A 24,762-nucleotide genomic window follows, 5' to 3' on the forward strand; every position below is an offset into this window, starting at 1 on the left:
TCTTCGGCAGGTAGTATACAATACACGCATATGGGGCATTTTTTTAACAACAATACATTTCTTCTCTACTGTACCACAAACAAGAATTTTACATACATACCTCATGGCAAAGGATTATTTTTTAAAAACTCTTCAATTATGTGTTTTTTGTAAACAAAATGTAAACATAGAACTAACACTTTTTGTCTGCGCTCTTACATCCGCAAATGCTGGTGTATATAATCATTGCAGAAGTAATAATTGTCTAACTAAAACGGAAAGGCAGGGCAGAAATTCCTGACCTGTACCTGTAGAGAGGCATTATAAAAATATTAGTGGTCTGTTACCAGCTTTACTACTCTACAATTTTGTAATCTCTGCTAAAACAAAGGGATCATCAGGATGGAGCTGGTTAGCACTAAAAAGTACATTTCTAGAAAACCAGTTTGCCTAATTGCTACTAATGACATCCAATCAATGGGTCAAAGAGGTGTTTCCATTGTTGTGTGCTGTAGTATTATGCTCAGCAGACACACTGTTAATGTTAATTATACTCAGTACATCTATAGTTCAATCTGAAAATCTTCACAATCCAACAACCATTATATTATTGAGCAGAATGAAGATATAATGCATTAGATACCAAATATGATATAGAAAGTATATATGTCTAGATTATGAGATCGAATGTGCTATTTCAGCCTCCAGGACTTTGTCATATAGGTGTGTTTGATGTCTACCTGATTATCATCTTCCCCTACATTAATTATTGCAGGAATTATGGAATATTAATACAATTAAGCTGTGTTAGTTAAAAAAAACCAAAATATCAGGTACAGTGCTTTATTTAAGACAAAGCAATTTATGATATGATTTCACTATAAGTCTTTTGAAGACCAACTAGTGAAGGATTTATGACATCTCTGCATTCCCTTTAGGTTTCTCAGGTTTATGTCTTATGCTGGGCTGTGTTCTGTGAAATATACTGTATCAAATGTGTCACCGCCTCTAGCTACCCACCACAGACATAGGATTTACATCCAATTGTTTTTGTTGCTGACATATGACTTTTAGGAAATGAGGGTGGCACTGTATTCAGTATGTTTCCCCATTCCCTCTGCACAGTTCAGACTTGCTCAGATCTTATTATCATCACACCTCTCCTCTTTAGGTCCCACGCAAAAGATTTCAAATTCCTTTCCAATGCTACCAACTTATGCTGACTCTGATCACCTGAACAATTTGTCATTGATATGGTTTCTTGTTCTGCATAGTGAAATCATGTTATAGTAGTTTGCAGTTCACCCCCAACAATGTGCTTTAACCAGCTGATTGGATTATCTGTTGTCATTTTAAAGCTGCAGCCATAAAGGTAATGTTGTAGCTTCTGCAGCCTCCACATGATCTCAATGGTGGCATGCAATACCTTCCTGGAGAACACCTTCCTGCTCAGGTAAAAGATGGAATGTCTTCCCTGACTTATCCACCTGGCTCAGGATTGCAACTAAGCTATAGGCAGAGGCATTAGTTTGCATGAAAAATCAAAGTTTGAAATCTGGAGCTTGTTGCACAGGAGTTCTAGCTAGTGCTTCCCTTAAGGCCTGCATGGCATTCTCACACTCTGGCATCCAGGACCCCAGACCCCAGCCTAGGCAGTTTCTTCTTGTTAGATTAGTCAGAGATTTAGCTGAGGCACTATAATTATGTACAAATTTCCTGTAGTAGCCGGCTGTCTCTAGGAATGACATACATAGCTTGTTGAATTCAGGGGTAGGCCAGGCAATGATGCCTAAACCTCCTATGTCTCAGAGTGCCTCCTTCTACCTGGTGTCCAATATACTGTGCTGAACTTCTGTCATTGACTTTCAGATTAACCACTGCCAGTTTGTCCAATAAAGATTTTTATTGAACATTTTTGTTAATAGTACAGAGTATAATGGTGCAGAAAAGTATTATGAAAGAACTGTTGACATAGCTCAACAAAAGCCAGTTCCTTCTCAGAAAAAATAAACTGCATAATCAAGGTTTAAAACAGGAAGTACAGTATAGCAACAGCTAGCGGAGATGATCAAACGTTGTCATACAAAGATCAATGGCAAAGTAGAATGTACAGTAATTCTCACAAATAGTGCTAATGTCATAGAGACCTTTCAAGTGCAACCCCAGACAAGTAGCTAACAACAAAAGTGGAAGAGCTGGCATTTTAGCTATGCAACAAACCAAAATAGAATATATGTATGAGGAAAAGAGAAGAAAAATCAAGCAGAAGATTAGGAAAGATGAAAAGTAAGTACCTCTCCACCATCCAGGCCCGCCAGTCACCTAGAAAAGCAAATGGTCAAAAGTAAACCCAGGGGTTTGTTAGGATACAACTTCTTGCGAATGTCAGTGCTCCCAGACCTGGTTATGTCTCTCCAATGTATCCCTGAGGTGAGCAGCCAACATTTCCATTAACTCCACATTCTAATTCTAGTGTATAACTCCTCCTGAGTGGGAAGTGTTCTTTTTCCAATTAAGTGCTATTAGGCATTTAGCTGCTATAAGTACAGTATGTGCCTCAGCAGCTTCTTATATGATTTGGAAAGATTCTGAGAGAGCAAGCCTAGCAAAAATAGCTTAGGGGTGAAAGGAAAGGTGGATTCAAATAATCATTGTAACATTTGGCTGGTGTGTTTTTCATACCAAACAACGTTACAATAAACTAAAATCATCCAAATGGAATGATGAAGACTGATTTATCCTATGGCTCAAGCACTAGAGCAATTTGCAAGTAACCTCTGCTCAGGTCCAGTGGCTGCCAACTTATCCAACAACCCATCAACCCTAGGCAAGTGGTTAGCATCAGCAATGGTGATGGCATTCAGCTTTCCGTTGTCCACGCAGAACCTGCTCATCTGATTATTTTTGGGGACCATGACTGCTGGTGGCCCCTAGTCACTGTGGGACTTTTAAATTACCCTAATCTACAGCATCTCCTCAATCTGGTTCTTATTGTCTGCCTGCACCTCCAGTGAGATGTGGTAATCAGTCTGTTTGTCGGGAGGATGCAACCATATATCTACCTTATGGAATGCATAGTGTGTCCTCCCTGGTTTCCCTGTGAAATGGTCTTGATGTTCTTCAAGCATTTTCAGCAGCCCCAGAGTTTTCTGTGTGTAAGATGTGTGAATTTATCTTGATGTTTGTTCCTAATGCCCAAGTGTTGGCTAACACGTTTTACTGTACAGTGGGTCTGTCTCTTCCTGCTCAGGTCAGGGTAAAACTTGCATAACATATGCTGTTCTTCCAATGTGTGTTTTGATGATGTTTACATGGAAAATATTTTGTCTTCTACCTCCTTCTCCCAAACTTACCACCTAAATTATGTCATTCACACACTTTGTAATTAGATATGGCTCTTTTCATTCTGCCTGTAGTTGCCACACTTGGAGTAGAACATACAACTTTTGACCCACATTGTAAGTCCACTCTGACATTAGGGCCTTACCAGCACATCTGCTTGGCCTGTGTCAGTGTTCTCAAGTACCATTCTAACTGGTGTCTACATATTCTCCTGGAACCTTAGCATATAAACCACCAGAAGGACCTTGCTGCCAGCAATAATAACCTCCTAAGGCTTTTGGATTAGGCCTAAAGATCCTCTCACTTGCCCTCTTATATATATTAGTTAAATTAGTGAAAAGCCTGTAGGCAAATAGCAGATTAGGCAGATATTGTTCCCAATAATTTCCTTGGTAGTTCAAAAATATCCTCAACATTTGTTTCAAAGTCCCATTGAAATGCTTACACAGGCTGTTTATTTGTGGGTGTTAAGGAATAGCCATGATATGCATCTGCGTTTTGCACCAGGGCAAAAACAAAGTGAGAACCTTGACCAGTAAGGAGCCTTGCAGGGAACCCAACTCTCATGAAGTCTCATGAACTCTCCTAGATTGTAAGCTCAAAAGAGCAGGGCCCTCAAACCCCTCATGTTTTGCATTATATTGGTATTGTTCTGTCACATGTTCTGTCCCTCTTGGTAATGTACAGCACTGAGCGAACTATTGGCACTTTATAAATACTGTATAATAATAACATAATAATGAAGTTTCCCAGCAAAGCGTCAGTGACTAGGTTTTATGGAGGATAGTGCCCTTGTCTCTGGGAGGAGATGGCATAATCCACTACTATCATGATGTATTGTTTGTCTGAACTACTGGAGATATCTAGAGGCCCAGTGATATCCTCTGTCACCCTCTTGAATTTTTCATTGATTTCATTTGTTTGTCTATCTCTAGTGATGAGCGAATTATTCAAAAATTCGATTCGGCTGATTCGCCGAATTTGAGGAAGAAATTCGATTCGATGCGAATTTATTCGCTACGAATTTAACTTATAAAAAGGGTTTCTAGGCTTCAGAGAGCCTTTAAATTAGTGCAGAACACTGTACCTTTAATTTAAATGCCCTTGGAGATGAGGAAGGAGAAGGAGAAGGATGAGAAGAAGGAGAAGGATGAGAAGAAGGAGAAGGATGAGAAGAAGGAGAAGGATGAGAAGAAGGAGAAGGATGAGAAGAAGGAGAATTCCAAGCCGGCAAAAAGTGTATCTGCAGAGCTCCGCTATTTCTTAGCGGAGCTCTGCAGATACACTTAGCGGAGCTCTGCAGATACACTTTTTGCCGGCTTGGAATTCTTCTTATTTTCATCCTACTTCTTCTTCTTCTTCATCCTCATCCTCATCTTCTTCTGAGGATGAGGATGAGGATGAAGAAGAAGAAGAAGTAGGATGAAAATAAGAAGAATTCCAAACCGGCAAAAAGTGTATCTGCAGAGCTCCGCTAAGTGTATCTGCAGAGCTCCTCTATTTCTGACAGTTCTCTGACATTCACATTTACAGCGGTTGAAACATTGTATCTATTTGTTTCCATAAATGGAAACAAATAGATACAATGTTTCAACCGCTGAGCTCTGCAGATACACTTAGCGGAGCTCTGCAGATACCCTTTTTGCCGGCTTGGAATTCTTCTTATTTTCATCCTACTTCTTCTTCTTCTTCATCCTCATCCTCAGAAGAAGAAGAAGAATGAAAAGAAGAAGAAGAAGAATGAAAAGAAGAATGAAAAGAAGAAGAATGAAAAGAAGAAGAAGAAGAAGAATGAAAAGAAGAATGAGAAGAATGAAAAGATTCTTCTTCTTCTTCTTCTTTTCATTCTTCTTCTTCTTTTCATTCTTCTTTTCATTCTTCTTGTCAGGGCTCCCAGGTATGACCAGAGGTGTGTGACTGATGCAGGGAAACGCAGACTTCAGATATGTGATAAACAATACAATTTATTAACACTAACCATACAAACATAAACGCAGTGCAATACTAAACATAATACAGTGCAAACAAACCAAACCAAACCACCCACAGATAACAGTACATACAAGCAAGCATCGTCAGGCAGGCCGGGTCAATATCAATTGGGCAGGTAGGTACAGGGGGAGCAAGCAGAGAATGGTCGGGGTCACAGGCCAGGTTCAGCAGGTAGCAAGCAGCGTAGTACAAAGGGTCAGGCAGAGGGATGGTCAGGGTCACAAGCCAGAGATCAAAACAGGTAACAAGCAGCGTAGTACAGAGGGTCAGGCAGAGGGACAGAAACAGGATGCAGGACAGATACAGGGCCCAGGACAAACACAACACCAAGGCAGAGTCTGTGGGTCTGGCCATCCCTTAAATACCCCAGCATCATCAGTTCCAGGTGTTAGCTGGCTGAAAGGTTGAGTCTCTGATTGCTGGGAGCACCCGCTGGCCAGCCCTGGTACTGCAGATCAAAAGGCAGGTGAGTCCCACCATTGCTGGCCAGTCCATTCCTAACAGTACCCCCCCCCAAAGGAGCGGCCTCAGGACGCTCCAAACAGTCCTAGCTGGGCAAAATGTTCCACCGCCCGGGTCTGGTAACTGGCGGGATATCAAAGACTGGCACACCGGGCAGGACTCCGGGCAGCGGCACACCGGGCTGGACTCCGGGCAGAGGCAGACCGGGCTGGACTCCGGGCAGAGGCAGACCGGGCTGGACTCCGGGCAGAGGCAGACCGGGCTGGACTCCGGGCAGAGGCAGACCGGGCTGGACTCCGGGCAGAGGCACATCGAGCAGAGGCACACCGGGCAGAGGCACACCGGGCAGAGGCACACCGGGCAGAGGCACACCGGGCAGAGGCACATCAGGCAGAGGCACATCGGGCAGAGGCACATCGGGCAGGACTCCGGGCAGAGGCACATCGGGCAGAGGCACATCGGGCAGGACTCCGGGCAGAGGCACATCGGGCAGGACTCCGGGCAGAGGCACATCGGGCAGGACTCCGGGCAGAGGCACATCGGGCAGGACTCCGGGCAGAGGCACATCGGGCAGGACTCCGGGCAGAGGCACATCGGGCAGGACTCCGGGCAGAGGCACATCGGGCAGGACTCCGGGCAGAGGCACATCGGGCAGGACTCCGGGCAGAGGCACATCGGATTACCAGGCGAAGCAGCAGGCAGCGGGCCACCGGGCGGAGCAGCAGGCACCGGGCCCCCGGGCGGGGCGACATGCATCGGGCCCCCAGGCGGGGCGACAGGCATTGTGCCCCCAGGCGGGGCGACAGGCATCGTGCCCCCAGGCGGGGCGACAGGCATCGTGCCCCCAGGCGGGGCGACAGGTCTCGGGCCCTCAGGCGGAGCGGCGGGCGCCGGACCCCCAGATGGAGCGACAGGTCTCGGGCCCTCAGGCGGAGCGGTGGGCGCCGGACCCCCAGGCGGAGCGACAGGTCTCGGGCCCTCAGGCGGAGCGGCGGGCGCCGGACCCCCAGGAGGAGCGACAGGTCTCGGGCCCTCAGGCGGAGCGGCGGGCGCCGGACCCCCAGATGGAGCGACAGGTCTCGGGCCCTCAGGCGGAGCGGCGGGCGCCAGACCCCCAGGCGGAGCGACAGGTCTCGGGCCCTCAGGCGGAGCGGTGGGCGCCGGACCCCCAGGCGGAGCGACAGGTCTCGGGCCCTCAGGCGGAGCGGCGGGCGCCGGACCCCCAGGAGGAGCGACAGGTCTCGGGCCCTCAAGCGGAGTGGCAGGCGCCGGACCCCCAGGCGGAACGACAGGTCTCAGGCCCCCAGGCGGGGCGGCGGGCACCGAGTCACCAGGCACAACCGTGGGCTCCGAGTCAACTGGGATGACCGCTGGCACTGGGTCAGACATTGGATCGTCTGGCTGGACAGCGGGCATCGGGTCACCAGGCATCAGGTCATTTGGCTCGACAGCGGGCACCGCGTCATCTGGCAAGGCAGTGGGCTCCGAGTCAACTGGTATGACCGCGGGCACTGGGTCAGACATTGGATCGTCTGGCTGGACAGCGGGCACTGGGTCACCAGGCATCAGGTCATTTGGCTCGACAGCGGGCACCGCGTCATCTGGCAAGGCAGTGGGCTCAGAGTCAACAGGCACGACAGTGAGCACCGGGTCATCAGGTACCGGATTGTCTGGCTCGACAGCGGGCATCGGGTCACCAGGTATGACAGCGGGCACTGGGTCACCAGGCATCAGGTCATTTGGCTCGACAGCGGGCACCGGATCAGGTACCGGATCATCTGGATCAACAGCGGGCATCGAGTCAACTGGCCTAATAGGATCGTCAGGCTGGATCAGTTCATCATGCTGGGTAGGGGCATCAGGCTGAATGCCGGCGTCCGGCCGAGTAGAGGCTTCAGGCCGAGTAGAGGCTTCAGGCCGAGTAGAGGAATCAGGCCGAGTAGAGGCTTCAGGCCGAGTAGAGGCTTCAGGCCGAGTAGAGGCATCAGGCTGAAGAGAGGCATCAGGCTGCATACAGGCATCAGGCTGAAGAGAGGCATCAGGCTGCGTACCGGCATCAGGCTGAAGAGAGGCTTCAGGCTGAGTAGAGGCATCAGGCTGAGTAGAGGCTTCAGGCTGAGTAGAGGCTTCAGGCTGAGTAGAGGCTTCAGGCTGAGTAGAGGCTTCAGGCCGAGTAGAGGCTTCAGGCCGAGTAGAGGAATCAGGCCGAGTAGAGGCTTCAGGCCGAGTAGAGGCTTCAGGCCGAGTAGAGGCATCAGGCTGAAGAGAGGCATCAGGCTGCATACAGGCATCAGGCTGAAGAGAGGCATCAGGCTGCGTACCGGCATCAGGCTGAAGAGAGGCTTCAGGCTGAGTAGAGGCATCAGGCTGAGTAGAGTCTTCAGGCTGAGTAGAGGCTTCAGGCTGAGTAGAGGCTTCAGGCTGAGTAGAGGCATCAGGCTGAGTAGAGGCTTCAGGCTGAGTAGAGGCTTCAGGCTGAGTAGAGGCATCAGGCTGAGTAGAGGCATCAGGCTGAGTAGAGGCATCAGGCTGAGTAGAGGCTTCAGGCTGAGTAGAGGCATCAGGCTGAGTAGAGGCTTCAGGCTGAACCACGGAAGGCAGGCTCACCGGTTTGGATACTGGCAGGATGGTATTGGTTGGAAAGAATTTTCGCTTTTTTCTGGTTTTAACTACTGGAGCACTGCAAGTAAACGCAGGTCTGCAAACGAATGGAGCAACTGGAGACAGAGAAGAACTGGAGGATGGAACAGGAGAGGGAGCGGTTGCTACCCTCTTTTACAGGGTTAAAGGCAGGATAGGTGCAGCGAGTGGGAACAGGGTACTGACATGCGGTAGATAGCAGGGCAGGAGGAGCTGTTGGGAATGCAGGAATAGAGTTTTGAGGAAATAGATTAGAAGCAGGACTGGGTCTTTGTAAGCTGACTGAGGCTGGGTGCAACAAATCTGTCCATGTCTGCAGTATGGGTTGAACAAAGCTGAGCTTACACAAAGCCTGTCTGGTCAATGACTGCACTGCGTTTATACAATCTCTTAGTGTCTGTGGTGAACATGTGGAATAACGCTCCAGAAAGTAACCCACATCATCCTCTAATAACCACACCAGGGACTCTACCTGGTCTGCACTAAATGGTGGCAAAAATTCATCTCTGCATTCGGGGGTACCAGATGAAACCAATTTAGCACAAACCTCAATCAAAGGCTGCACCTCATAGAACTCTGTGCCCTGATCTACTAGAACATGAGCGAGCCATATACATTCTATCAGTTCATCCCGGGTATACTCCTTCAGAGTTTGATAAGCATACTCCCTGTCATCAAACACTAGCAGATATAAATATTCAACCTCATCAAGATCCATCCTTCCCATCAACAAGCCAAGATGGCTTCCCTGTGCAGCCACTTCTGGTCAGGATTGGCCTTGGTGTAATGTCAGGGCTCCCAGGTATGACCAGAGGTGTGTGACTGATGCAGGGAAACGCAGACTTCAGATATGTGATAAACAATACAATTTATTAACACTAACCATACAAACATAAACGCAGTGCAATACTAAACATAATACAGTGCAAACAAACCAAACCAAACCACCCACAGATAACAGTACATACAAGCAAGCGTCGTCAGGCAGGCCGGGTCAATATCAATTGGGCAGGTAGGTACAGGGGGAGCAAGCAGAGAATGGTCGGGGTCACAGGCCAGGTTCAGCAGGTAGCAAGCAGCGTAGTACAAAGGGTCAGGCAGAGGGATGGTCAGGGTCACAAGCCAGAGATCAAAACAGGTAACAAGCAGCGTAGTACAGAGGGTCAGGCAGAGGGACAGAAACAGGATGCAGGACAGATACAGGGCCCAGGACAAACACAACACCAAGGCAGAGTCTGTGGGTCTGGCCATCCCTTAAATACCCCAGCATCATCAGTTCCAGGTGTTAGCTGGCTGAAAGGTTGAGTCTCTGATTGCTGGGAGCACCCGCTGGCCAGCCCTGGTACTGCAGATCAAAAGGCAGGTGAGTCCCACCATTGCTGGCCAGTCCATTCCTAACACTTCTTCTCATTCTTCTTTTCATTCTTCTCATTCTTCTTCTCATTCTTCTTCTCATTCTTCTTCTCATTCTTCTTCTCATTCTTCTTTTCATTCTTCTTCTCATTCTTCTTTTCATTCTTCTTCTCATTCTTCTTTTCATTCTTCTTCTTTTCATTCTTCTTTTCATTCTTCTTCTCATTCTTCTTTTCATGAAGAAGAAAAGAAGAATGAAAAGAAGAATGAAAAGAAGAAGAATGAAAAGAAGAATGAGAAGAAGAATGAAAAGAAGAATGAAAAGAAGAATGAGAAGAATGAAAAGAAGAATGAAAAGAAGAAGAATGAAAAGAAGAAGAAGAAGAATGAAAAGAAGAATGAAAAGAAGAAGAAGAAGAATGAAAAGAAGAAGAAGAAGAACGAAAAGAAGAATGAAAAGAAGAAGAAGAATGAAAAGAAGAAGAAGAAGAATGAAAAGAAGAAGAAGAAGAATGAAAAGAAGAATGAAAAGAATGAAAAGATTCTTCTTCTTCTTCTTTTCATTCTTCTTCTTCTTCTTCTCATTCTTCTTTTCATTCTTCTTCTTCTTCTTCTCATTCTTCTTTTCATTCTTCTTCTCATTCTTCTCATTCTTCTTCTCATTCTTCTTTTCATTCTTCTTCTCATTCTTCTTCTCATTCTTCTTCTTTTCATTCTTCTTTTCATTCTTCTCATTCTTCTTTTCATTCTTCTTCTTCTTTTCATTCTTCTTTTCATTCTTCTTCTCATTCTTCTTTTCATGAAGAAGAAAAGAAGAATGAGAAGAATGAAAAGAAGAATGAAAAGAAGAAGAATGAAAAGAAGAATGAGAAGAAGAATGAAAAGAAGAATGAAAAGAAGAATGAGAAGAATGAAAAGAAGAATGAAAAGAAGAAGAAGAATGAAAAGAAGAATGAAAAGAAGAAGAATGAAAAGAAGAAGAAGAATGAAAAGAAGAATGAAAAAGAATGAAAAGAAGAATGAAAAGAAGAAGAAGAATGAAAAGAAGAAGAAGAAGAATGAAAAGAAGAAGAAGAGGAATGAAAAGAAGAATGAGAAGAATGAAAAGAAGAAGAAGAAGAATGAAAAGAAGAATGAAAAGAAGAAGAAGAATGAAAAGAAGAAGAAGAAGAATGAAAAGAAGAATGAAAAGAAGAAGAAGAAGAATGAAAAGAAGAATGAAAAGAAGAATGAGAAGAATGAAAAGATTCTTCTTCTTCTTTTCATTCTTCTTTTCATTCTTCTTCTTCTTTTCATTCTTCTTCTTCTTTTCATTCTTCTTTTCATTCTTCTCATTCTTCTTTTCATTCTTCTCATTCTTCTTCTCATTCTTCTTCTCATTCTTCTTTTCATTCTTCTCATTCTTCTTTTCATTCTTCTTCTCATTCTTCTTTTCATGAAGAAGAAAAGAAGAATGAGAAGAATGAAAAGAAGAATGAAAAGAAGAAGAAGAATGAAAAGAAGAATGAGAAGAAGAATAAAAAGAAGAATGAAAAGAAGAATGAGAAGAATGAAAAGAAGAATGAAAAGAAGAAGTATTCCAGTACAGCAAAAAGTGTATCTGCAGAGAGCTCCGCTATTTCTGACAGTTCTCTGACAGTTCCTTCACATTTACAGCGGTTGAAACATTGTATCTGTTTCCGAATAAAAACATCTGTATCCTAAATGGAAACAAATAGATACAATGTTTCAACCGCTGTACATGTGAAGGAACTGTCAGAGAACTGTCAGAAATAGCGGAGCTCTCTGCAGGGACACTTTTGCCGGCTGATCGGGAAAAATCTGATTCGCGCACCCGAAGTATGCTAATATTCGGATTCGACGCGAATCGAATTTTTCCTGAAATTCGAAACAAATTTCACTTCGCCTGGTTCGATTCGCTCATCTCTATCTATCTCCACAGAAAGGCAGAACACCTGGCTTGTGAGTTTCTTGTTTCAATCTGCAGTGCTTGCTCAAAGGCAGCACTAAATTCCAGCCAACTGTCTTGTGGCAAATGAGGACAGCAGCTGAAATCTGGAAAAGGCAGATTCCATTGGATTAGAGCAAAAAAAGGGGTTATCAAGGGTTATATTCCCTGCACTTCAGTTGCCTATTCAGCACTATATGTGATCTCTAACACCAGAAATACACTATATTTACAAAAGTATTGGGACACCCCTCCAAATCATTGGATTCAGGTGTTCCAATCATCTCCATGGCCACAGGTATATACAATCAACCAGCTAGATATGCAGACTGCTTCTACAAACCTTTGTGAAAGAATGGGTCACTCTCCGGAGCTCAGTGAATTCAAGTGTGGTACTGTGATAGGTTGCCACCTGTGCAATAAGTCCATCCATGACATTTTCTTGCTACTAAATATTTCATGGTCAACTGTTAGTGGTATTATAACAAAGTAGAAGCAACTGGGAACAACAGAAACTTAGCCATGACATGGTAGGCCATATAAGATGACAGAGCGGGGTCAGCGCATGCTAAAGTGCACAGTGCACAGAAGTTGCCAACTGTCTGCAGAGTCAATAGCTAAATAGCTCCAGACTTCATGTGGCCTTCAGATTAGCACAGAAACAGTGCACAGAGAGCTTCATGGAATGGGTTTCCATGGTCGAGTAGCTGCATCAAAGCCTTACATCACCCAGTGCAATGAAAAGTGTCGGATTCAGTGGTGTAAAGCACACCACCACTGGACTCTAGAGCAGTGGAGATGTGTTCTCTGGGATGATGAATCACGCTTCTCTGGCTGGTAATCCAATGGATGTATCTGGGTTTGGCGGTTGCCAGGAGAACGATACTTGCCTGACTGCATTGTGCCGAGTGTAAAGTTTGGTGGAGGGAGGATTATGATGTCCGGTTGTTTTCCAGGGTTGGACTTGGCCCCATAGTTCCAGTGAAAGGAACTCTTAAGGTGTCAGCATACCAAGACATTTTGGACAATTTGATGTTCCCAACTTTGTGGGAACAGTTTGGGGATGGCCCTTCCTGTTCCACCATGACTGCGCACCAGTGCTCAAAGCAAAGTTCATAAAGACATGGATGAGCAAGTTGGGGTGAAGGACTTTCCTGGCCTGCACAGAGTACTTGCCTCAACCCAATAGAACACTTTTGGGATAAATTAGAGTGGAGACTGCGAGCCAGGCCTTCCTGTCCAATGTCAGTGCCTGACCTCACAAATGTGCATCTGGAAGAATAGTCAAACATTCCCATAGACAGATTTCTAAACCTTGTGGACAGCCTACCCAGAAGAGTTGAAGCTTTTATAGCTGCAAAGGGTGGACTAACTCAATATTGAACCCTATGGACTAAGACTGGGATGCCATTAAAGTTCATGTGCGTGTAAAAGCAGGTGTCCCAATCCTTTTGGCAATATAGTGCACATTGTCATCAGATTCAACAATTACATTTTCCATACCAGACATAAATTGGGCAAATGTGCATAATGTGGTTTCTCCATGCCCATCTTTTTACCTAAGAAAACTGCACCTTGACCCTATTTCCCTCCTCCCACTATCCATTCCCATGTTGCCCTGATGTCACACCCACATCTTTACACAGTACCCTGATAGGCCAAGAAGGTCAGGTTCAGGTTACAGAATCCTAGATTTCATCAGAAGAAGCATAGTTGGAGGTCAGGGTCCCCAGATCTGCAGCCAGCAGCACAGGTGTGGAAATCTCATCTTAGTCTTAGACCACTCTCATCCCAATCCCTGCCCCCAATCTACAAAAACCTATGCAGAAGGTACTCGTGAGTGTATGCTAGTGAGTTCGGAATTTCTCTGGCATAATGCACTTTCCACCCAGCAGCTCAAGGCAATAAAGAGTGACTTCTACGCAAAAGCCAGAAATGCTTTAATTGCTCACAAGGACAGTCTGTAGACTGATATTGTCACTCCCCACTTTTCCGCTGAGGAACAGAACAAAAGAATGGGTGTCGAGTAGCTGGCAAGGTGTTCTGCTGCTCACAACATGTGTTCTTGGTATGTGTAGGCTTGCCACAAGTTTAGCACTTGTGCCTATCAGCTGATATTGGCTTTAGACAGCTTATTACATCCATCTAAGCATCTGCAGGTCCTTTCATCAGTGACCTAAATTTCTTGCAGTGTATCTCTTGGATCAATTGATACTTTGTGATTATAATGTACTTTATGGCTCTTAATCATCATCCTTCTCAGTTCACAAGTCCGCATAGGCCTCCAGGGCTTAGCTTCTCAGCCCTGGCATCAGCTACCAGGCCTACTGCTTCTGTGGCATGACATATTTTTATAAAGGATAGAAAAAAAAGTATCAATGTCAAAGTCCTTATCTATGACTGGAAATCTGGGTACTTGAATCACAGCTAATATATTTAAATAATGGACCGTGCTAAGGTCACAAATTGACAAAACAAACTGCAATCTTTAAAGTGATAACACTGAGCAAAATACAAATAAAATATTAATATTCAGTCCAAACATGTGAATAATTGGTGCATCGATGCTGTATCTTTAACGATGATACTCCATACTGAAATGACAAGTACTTCACTGTGTTCATACTGGTGCCCCACATAGATGTAAACTCACCGTCATTTCATGACTGCCTATCTCTAGGTAAGTCACACTCGCTTTTTGGGACTATCCCAGTTTGCAATCCGGTCCTGATGGCCAATATTCCTTCGCCCTTATAACCATGGTTGCTGGTAGTAACCAGTAACTTTCCACTAGGACTGTATCAATGTTAGGAAACTCCTCTCCTCCACAGGCAGTATTTCATATTTTCAGCATAAATCAAAACAAAGCCAGACATCTCATAGTGCAAAACTGTATAAAACTTTACTATGGGGTCAAACAATATAAATGCCACTCACAAAAAAAGTGCCTTTCCTGGCACTATCAGTATTCAGCTTTGTGTATTATGAATGGGAATTAAGATGGCAGCCGCATTCCAGCATGTGTTCCAAATACCAGAAGTGACGTCAGCGGAAGTTGCGTCATAAGCCCTCACCTCCGGTAATTGGAATGCACGCTGGAATGCAGCGGCCATCTTAATTCCCATTCATAATACACAATGCTGTGCCTCCTGATTGGTCCAGCAGTCTTCTGTGAAGTGTCCCAGAAGACTGCGGGGAGAAGGAGGGGGGCCAAACTTCCCGCTCAGTTTGCCGTGGTGAATACGAGCCGGAGGTGGAAGCGGGTACCTCTCAAAACCAGGTATCCACTCCCCCCTCCCTCCCCTCCTAAAAAGAGGCCGACGAGGGGAGAGGAGGAAGCAGGAAAGCAGAGCTTCCCCTTTTGGGTGGAACTCCACTTTAAGCAGGTGAACTACGAAGTCAACTCTTTACACACACGTTAGCTGCCACCTCATGTCTTAACGTAAACACACATTGTTTTCTAATTGTGATTCTGAACTTTTAAAAGAAATGTCTGTAGCTTTTATTGCCATGACCAGACATTAATGTAACAAGTTTATAATAGTATATATATACCGTGTTCCAAATTATTATGCAAATTCTATTTAAGTGTCACAAAGATTAAATATTTTGTTTTTCAGTTTAACTCATGGATGGCATTGTGTCTCAGGGCTCTTTTGATCACTGAAAACAATCTCGGACACCTGTGATAATTAGGTTGGCCGGTGAGCCCAATTTAAGAAAAAACTACTAAAGGACAGTGTTCCACATTATTAAGCAGAGCACCATTTTCAAGCAATATGGGGAAGAAAAAGGATCTCTCTGCTGCTGAAAAGAGTGAAATAGTTCAATGCCTTGGACGAGGTATGAAAACATTAGATATTTCACGAAAACTTAAGCGTGATCATCGCACTATTAAGAGATTTGTGGCTGATTCAGAGCACAGACGGGTTGGTGCAGATAAAGGCACATTGAGGAAGATTTCTGCCAGATCCATGCATCGGATCAAGAGAGCAGCTGCTAAAATACCATTACATAGCAGCAAACAGATATTTGAAGCTGCTGGTGCCTCTGGAGTCCCACGGACATCAAGGTGTAGAGTCCTCCAGAGTCTTGCAACTGTGCATAAACCTTCTATTCGGCCACCACTAACCAATGCTCACAAGCAGAAACGGCTGCATTGGGCAGAAAAATACATGAAGACTAATTTTCAAACAGTCCTGTTCACTGATGAGTGCCGTGCAACCCTGGATGGTCCAGATGGATAGAGTAATGGATGGTTGGTGGACAGCCACCCTGTTCCAACAAGGCTGCGACGTCAGCAAGGCGGTGGTGGAGTCATGTCTTGGGCCGGAATCATGGGAACAGAGCTGGTCAGCCCCTTTAGGGGCCCCAAAGGTGTAAAGACGACCTCTGCAAAGTATGTGGAGTTTATGACTGACCACTTTCTTCCCTGGTACAGAAGGAAGAACTATGCTTTCTGTAATAAAATCATCTTCATGCATGACAATGCACCATCTCATGCTGCAAAGAATACCTCTGCATCAATGGCTGTTATGGGGATAAAAGGAGAGAAAGTCATGGTGTGGCCTCCATCCTCCCCTGACCTCAATCCTATTGAGAACCTTTGGAGCATCCTCAAGTAATAGATCTATGAGGGTGGGAGGCAGTTTATATCCAAACAGCAGCTCTGGGAGGCTATTCTGACATCTTGCAAACAAATTCAAGCAGAAACTGTCCAAAAATTCACAAGTTCAATGGGTGCAAGACTTGTGAAGCTACTATCAAATAAGGGGTCCTATGTTACAATGTAACATGACCTGTTAAAATGTTTAAAAAGTTAAAATGTTGTTAAAAGTTTGACTGAAATAGCTTTTGATTTCAGTAAATATGCTGCAACACAACAAATGACAATTTTCAGTTCTTTACAACCTATAAAGTGTTTTGAAACTTACTGTGCGTAATAATTTAGAACAGTGCATTGTAAGTTTTTTATGTTTAAAAAAAATACTGTTATCATTAGGAGGTTTGTTCAATAAAATTTGAATTGTACTCCTAATAGTTGATAACATGAGAATTATTAATTAATTAATTATTAATTAATTACATCAATTATTTAGGTAAATGAGAAAAATATAATTTGCATAATAATTTGGAACACAATGTATATATATATATATATATATATATATATATTATAATATATACTGTATATTGTTTAAAGAGGGAAAAGTTCTTTAGTTTCTGGTTAGAACATTCAGAGATTCAACTTTAAAGATTTTTGAATATTGTTTTAATGAAAGAAAAAAAAGATGGCGCAGAAAATATTTACTAAATAAATACTGCAACACAGGCATATGTAAAAGTAAACTAAAAAGGATTAAAAGTGAGAAATACTCAAGCAAGATTATTTTGGTCTTTTGTTCCATGAAGAGTCTGAATTGCTTGCAGAGTAAGTCACTCTTAATGCCAATTATGATAGAGAGCAAATATGATATAGATATTACAGTACATCTAGCTCATATAATGTGTTTTATTAGCCTCTTGGACATTGTAATTTGGTGTCTACCTGATTGGCAAATTTCAATACATTAGTGTAACCACTTTTTATGATGGTACCTCATTTACCAGAGAAATTCTGAAATATGTAAAGTTTGGCTCTGTTAATTAAAAAAAAAAAAAAAAAAAAAAGCAGAATCAGGATAGATGCATATTGCTTTAACCACTTGCCCTCCAGAGGATTTACTCCCCCCCCCCCTTCCTGACCAGGCAATTTTTTGCTATAGAGTGCTGCATTACTTTAACTGATAATTGTGTGGTCATCCAACACTGCACCCAAATTAAATGTATGTACTTTTTTTCCCACAAATAGATCGTTCTTTTGGTGGTATTTGATTGCCTCTGCAGTATTTATTTTTTGTGCTATAAACAAAAAAAGACTGACAATCTTGAAAAAAAACAATATTTTTTACTTTTTGCTATAAAACATATTCAGTATAAATTAAAAAAAAAAATCAAATTTCATCATAATTTTAGACCAAAATGTATTCTGCTACATGTCTTTGCAAAAAAAAATCCCAATACATGCAAATTAATTGGTTTACGTGAAAGTTATAGTGTCTACAAATGGTGGTATATATACTAGAATTTAATTTTTTTTTTATACTAGTAATGGAGGCAATCAGCAACTTAGCAAGACAACGGGACTGCGGTGGATATTATGACATCCCCAGTGACACTAATACAGTGATCATAGCTAATAAAAAGCACTGACACTGTACTGATGGTACTGAGCAGAAAAGGGTTAACATCTGGGGGATCAAAGGGTTAAATGTGTGCTGTTTTACTATGTGTGCTGTGTGTGCTTTACAAGGGAAACATACTGCTTTGTTTTGCTCTGCTTTGCAAGTCAGTACTGACAGGGGAGAGATCTGTGTTGTTTACACACAGACCTCTCCCCTTTCACTGTTCCTTGATGATCACAGGTCACCGGCCGGGAATCTCTGGCCGGGACCTGGTGATCAACAGCTGTAGCCACCAATGGCAGCACAGGTAGGGCAGCGCTTGCACCCCCTACCCGGAAAAGCAAAATCACATATATATATGTGATTTTGTGCAGCCCTGCCGCCCTGTAGCAGTAGTTCTGCTATAAGTTGGCAGGGAACCAGTTAAGCTGCTCTGCTAGACTATTTCTGTCCGTAAACTTCTGTCCACGTCTTCACATTCATATTCCAATAGAGTGATCAATAATATGTAAAGTGTACATTAAAAGTGCTTCCAAAAAAAACCTTTCCAATAAAGCAATCCTTTTTTGGCTGTGAATCATTCCACTTCACGAATGGTACTCAGATTGTGCATAAACCCTTCAGGGTTTATTTACTAAAGCTGGGGAGTGCAAAATCAGGTTCTGTTCTGCATAAAAACCAGTCAGCTTCCAGGTTTTATTGCCGAAGCTTAATTGAACAAGCTGAAGTTAGAAGCTGATTGGCTACCATGCACAGGTGCACCAGATTCTGAGTGAATCAGTTTTAGTAAATCTCCCCCTTGGGGTCAGTTTTTAAGCACTTGAGACGTTCCTATCATATAACTGGCCTCACAGAATCTGGTGAGTGTTGCTTGCAAAAGGGGTGTGGTTAATAGAGTTTATGCACAATTTGAGCAACATAAACTGTATATCGGTATATTTTGTATATTTATTTAGTTTTTTTGTTTATTTCCTACTAGCGGAAATTTTATGACACCTCTGCATTCTATCTAACTTTCTCTTTTTGTCTTACACTGCACTGTGTTCTGTGAAATGTACTTTATCAAATGTCTCATTTTCTCTGACTTCCCACTACAGCTTTTAACTCTCCCATCACTCATCCCCAACAGTTATTACCTTTTGTACCCCTTTCACACCCAATTAGATTGCAAGCTTTTATGAGTAAGGCCCTCTTAACCCTCTTGTATTTTATTGTACTGTCTCTTTCGATTGTAAAGCGATGTGTGAACTGTTGGTGCTATATACTGTACATCCTGTATATTATTAAAGGTCAGCATGTGGGTTCAGTATTTTCAGGAGGTGATGGCAACAGTAATAGAGAGAGGGTAGGAATGAAGGTGATTATATATAAGCTGTAGGATAGAGAGGAGGAGTAAAGTAAGATCAATTTGATGACAGAAAACACTAATGTTAGAAGGAAGATTATAGAGCATATTAGAAGGAAAAAGGTCTTGAAAAAAATTTACAAGATTTAGTTCCCATACACCTTAGTGAGGTTCAGGCACTATGTTGGTCATTTGCATATTGTAGGTTGGTCTTGCAAACCAAACCCAGGCTAGCATTAATGGTGCTGAGTGCTGGAGGTGGCATAGAAGCAATATGAATGATACCACATGGGCTGATTTATTAAGCCCAAGGATTCTTTTTATACCCCAAGAGCATAATACAAATTGACATTTTAGACAGCCAACAAACCACTGCATTTTACAGAAATTGGTTACCATGGTCTGACAGTAGCACATATGTAAAATGCTGTTGCAGAAGTATTTTGTTTAGTATCCTAGTTTTATTAACATGTATACTTGCTAATTGGGTTGACCCATTAATGGAATCTACATACAACTCTAAGGATTGTATATTATTGCAGTTCATTCCTATTAAAGTTAAAGAGAAATATGGAGGAAAGAAAATAGGTTATGGGTTTCATGAACATATTCTTTTATACTATCATAGGTAACAGTGTGAGAGAATATACTAATACGTCCATATTATTTCCAGCAGATGCTACATTCCTATAAACATCACAATATAGTAGAATAAAAAATTTTAATGCAGCTATTAGAAAGTACTGTACATTTGCATTCTTCAAAACGAAGCTGTGAGATAGAGCCATTTAATCAGAGAACATTGCTATGTAACCAGCATAAACATTATGGAACAATGTACTAAAGCTCTTACCCTAGTGATAAATTAGTAGCACAGCATCAGAAGCAGTTATTTTAAAAGGAAGTACTGTGTTAAGGTATTGTCATATTTGTATGATTTATGCAAATATGAATATCCTATTTTGTAACATCTAAGGAGCCCATCAGGGAGCATAGCATAAAACCATGGTGTACACTGAACTTTTGATGGCTGCAATTTACATTGCAAAGTTCAAAAAGTCATGTCTAAATTGCCTTTGCAGTCTACACAGTGATTTGCTATTAGTTGCTAAAATGACAACAAAACATGCCAATTTGAAAAATCATAGTCCCCACTGAGGATCATGACAGCTGATCAATTGAAATGAAAGGAACACAACAAACTCAAAGATAAAAAGCAATCTTAATAAGTTGTGCACAGCATGAAGCTAACTAAAAGGTGCAATGTTTTATTTTTAAGTCACTTGCCTTGTAAACTGTAGATTTCACCAACACTGTTTTGTCTGGTGATATGATGCCAGTAGGCACTCCGAGGAAGTGAGATGGACTTTGACAGTGTCATTGGTTCAGTCATAGTAGTCTGAAGCTGAAAGACAGTGTGAAAAATGAAGTATTTGTAAAGTATCTGTCAAGACTTTAAAACATATTTGAAACAATTTACTCTACATTATTATAATAGGCATCATACAGTATTATAATAAGCTGAGAGATGTATACATAATTACCAGACTAGTTAAATATCTATATTTATGTATTTATTTTTAGAAGATGATTTTCACAACTGCATTACAGGTGTTACCAGCAGTAAGCAATGGCTCCACTATAACATAAAGTCTAATTAATACCTTGTCTTAACCAGAGGTTGGATTCAGATGCAAGAATGCACTTTAGATTTACCTTGCTGTTGACCACTAGACTGATGGCAGACAAAAACTTAAAATGTATCTAAACCCAAAAACAAAAATGTAATATATTGCAGCCAATCCTGATATGTGGTGGATTTTCTTTTTTAGGCTATTTTTTCACCTGTTGATTCCTCCAGAAAGTCTGTTATTTTTCACTTTCATTTAACAGACCAAAATGTCCAGACAAAGTGGAAATTATAGGGTTGAGGAAAAAAATTTGACCTCGGTGCTTACAATGATCAAACATTTGCTATAGCTGCTTAAAAAAGTTTTAAAAAGCCCTGTGCACACAACAAGAATATTGGATGAATGATCGTCCGCTTTTTTATTTTGCATGCTAGTCTAATATCAGAAATGAAGTGGCTAAGTGGCTAAATGGTTAGCACTTCCACCTGATAGTATTAGGGTCATTGGTTCGAATCCCAACCACGGCACCACCTGCCTGGAGTTTGCATGTTCTCCCTGTACCTGTGTGGGTTTCCTCCAGGTACTCCGGTTTCCTCCTACACTCCAAAGAAATGCTGCTAAGTTAATTGGATCCTGTCTAAATTGGCCCTAGTATGGGTATGTATGAATGTGAGTTAGGGACCTTAGATTGTACGCCCCTTGAGGGTTAGGGACTGATGTGAATGTACAATATACATGAAAAGTGCTGTGTAAATTGACAGCACTATATAAGTACCTGAAATAAATAATAAATAAATAATAGGTTACTAAAGTTACGAAAATTCTCCTAAGACAGAATACAACTTTGGAAGTGATGTATTGTATTGGAATGTATTCCTTCATTTCCAAGCATGCACAGTCTTCGTCACTCGATTTTGTACAGGCAAATAATGTACTGATTAAAGGATAAGTTCACCTTTCTTAACAGGTTACATGTTACACCCATATTCAGGATGTAACATGTTACAATTGGACCAGCCCTCGCACCCCCCCAATCCCTGTTGTGACAGTTAGCAGGGGATCTTCTCCTGCCAGCTAGCTGTCACACTTTTTCTGTGAATGGGTATTCTGTGAATGGGAAAACTACAAGTCCTGCCAGCCTTTGAGGCTGTCAGATTGTGGTTTTCAGTGAACTGTAGTAGTTCATTGAGCCTTCCTGTCAGTATCTGCTTGCCCGTATGGAATGTATGAGCAAGCAGATATACTGACAGGTCAGGCTGAAACCTACAGAGCCCCAGTGACCTGCTGATTGCTGGTGCAATGCTTTAGAGGCTCCAGAAACCAAAAATAATAAATGCACATTTTTTTACCTGCAAAAAAATGTGCATTTACTATTTTTTGTTAAAAGGTGAACTTATCCTTTACAAGAAAATCATTCATTCTCTTATCATATGAGAATATTTTTTGTGCTTTTCTCTTTGGATATTTTCACTTGAACTGTCATGATCAGCTCTCAAAAGCTGTGTGCTAATGGTCAGATTATCGGACTATCGCTCCGAAAGTGATATTTTTTGGCCGATTTTCTCATCATGTGTACTAGGCTTAAGTCACATGGGGGTTTATTTACTAAAGCTGGAGAGTCCAAAATCAGACTCCCTTCTGCATAGAAACCAATCAGCTTCCAGGTTTCATTGCCAAAGCTTCATTGAACAAGCTGAGGTTAGAAGCTGATTGGTTTCTATGCAGAAGGGAGTCTGATTTTGGACTCTCCAGCTTTAGTAAATAAACCCCATAGAGTCTGTAAAGTCCATCTAAATCTACTAGTCCCTAGTGGAAGAATGAGTATCCATCCATATTAAGTAAGGGAGTGTGTTACTGGCCTGGATCACCTGGTAATAATAAAGGCAAAAAAGAAAGAAAAAAAAAACACTAAAATATCATTCAGCCATCAAAGAATTGGTAGACTGCTATAGACTAAATATTTGAGTGTAGCTACACTTTAAGGATGGCTTAATGTGAACCCGAGCTTTGCCTGTGCAGGCTTTTTCCTATAGGTGAAGAAAAATACCTGGACATCTTTTAGACTTCTTGGTTGCTGGCTGCTAGGCGAGAGTTGTCACATGTGGGAGGGTCAAAACTTGATGCTTACTCATGCCCTCTTATTCTTGCTCCCAGCAGTGAGTAATATGGAGCAAAATCAAGGTATATATGTGCAATTGGGGTAGGAAGCAGTTTAGGAAACATATTGAGTTTCCCTGTGCAACACACAGGTTCACTTTTTGTGGACAGCTTTCAAGCAGTGGGGGCTCTGGCAGTGGGCCAGAAATTCATCTAATACAAAAATCAACAATTTTGATTGGGCATTTTCTCCAAAATGTTTGCTGTAATCTACCACATTTTTGAAGCAACTGGATCAACATGACAGCTAGGCAATTAATGACAGGCGCAAGGTGGTTCTCTTGTTCTGGGAGGACTTCATATGATGTCTAGAGATGAGCGAATCGAAGTATCCGAAGTGGAATTCGAGTCGAATTTCGGAAAAATTTCGATTCGTGCCGAATCCGAAAAACAGCCTAATTCGGACGCGCGAATCGAAATTTTTCCGAAAATGGCGGCTGACATGTGCGGCGACGGAGCGGGGATGTCGGGGAAGGCGCGCAGACAAGGCGCGCTGCCCCATAATGCATTCCTCAACGACATGTGATCGCATCAGCCAATCAGCAGCCAGCCAGCCAGCACTGTGTAATGGTCGAGGTATATATAGCGGCCATTTTGGAAATCTTCATTTGCCTGCAGTCATTGAACAGAGGCAGACCGCTCTGTACTAGGGACAGGGACAGAGTTAGGGCCACAGAAACGAGAATAGGGGACAGAGAGAAGTTACTTAGGGACAGAGAACCATTACTCAGGGACACAGACTTGTTAATGAGGGCCACAGAATCGTTATTTAGGGACAAAGAAACGCTAGTTAGGGCCACAGAATTCATACTCAGGGACAGACAGAATTGTTACTCAGTGCCAGAGAATTGTTACTTAGGGCCACAGAAACGTTATTAGGGCCACAGAATTTTTACTCAGGGACAGACAGAATTGTTACTGAGTGCCAGAGAATTGTTACTCAGGGACAGACAGAATTGTTACTGAGTGCCAGAGAATTCTTACTCAGGGCCACAGAATTCATTCTCAGGGACAGACAGAATTGTTACTCAGGGACAGACAGAATTGTTACTGAGTGCCAGAGAATTGTTACTCAGGGACAGACAGAATTGTTACTGAGTGCCAGAGAATTGTTACTCAGGGACAGACAGAATTGTTACTGAGTGCCAGAGAATTGTTACTCAGGGACAGACAGAATTGTTACTGAGTGCCAGAGAATTGTTACTCTCACAGACACAAAATTGTTACTTGCACAGACACAGAATTGTTACTTGCACAGACACACAATTGTTACTCAGGGCCACAGAATTCATACTCAGGGACAGACAGAATTGTTACTGAGTGCCAGAGAATTCTTACTCAGGGCCACAGAATTCATACTCAGGGACAGACAGAATTGTTACTCAGGGACAGACAGAATTGTTACTGAGTGCCAGAGAATTGTTACTCAGGGACAGACAGAATTGTTACTGAGTGCCAGAGAATTGTTACTCAGGGACAGACAGAATTGTTACTGAGTGCCAGAGAATTGTTACTCTCACAGACACAAAATTGTTACTTGCACAGACACAGAATTGTTACTCGCACAGAGACAGAATTGTTACTCAGGGCCACAGAATTCATACTCAGGGACAGACAGAATTGTTACTGAGTGCCAGAGAATTGTTACTCAGGGACAGACAGAATTGTTACTGAGTGCCAGAGAATTGT

General features: G+C 42.6%; 1 protein-coding gene across 4 annotated transcripts in view; it reads right to left on the minus strand.

Moving 5' to 3' along the window:
• DOK6 (docking protein 6) overlaps positions 1-24,762 on the minus strand; it is a 723,957-nt gene that overhangs the window by 178,231 nt on the left and 520,964 nt on the right. For all 4 annotated transcript variants that reach the window (XM_089664054.1, XM_089664037.1, XM_089664045.1 and 1 more), the window contains one exon: positions 20,573-20,690. In XM_089664054.1, the coding sequence (XP_089520180.1) occupies positions 20,573-20,690 (118 nt within the window). The remainder of the gene's footprint in view (positions 1-20,572; positions 20,691-24,762) is intronic.

Source organism: Staurois parvus, unplaced genomic scaffold (genome assembly GCF_062004578.1).
Source record: "Staurois parvus isolate SC_StPar_1 unplaced genomic scaffold, SC_StPar_1.0 ptg000045l, whole genome shotgun sequence".
NCBI classification, from domain to species: Eukaryota; Metazoa; Chordata; class Amphibia; order Anura; family Ranidae; genus Staurois; species Staurois parvus.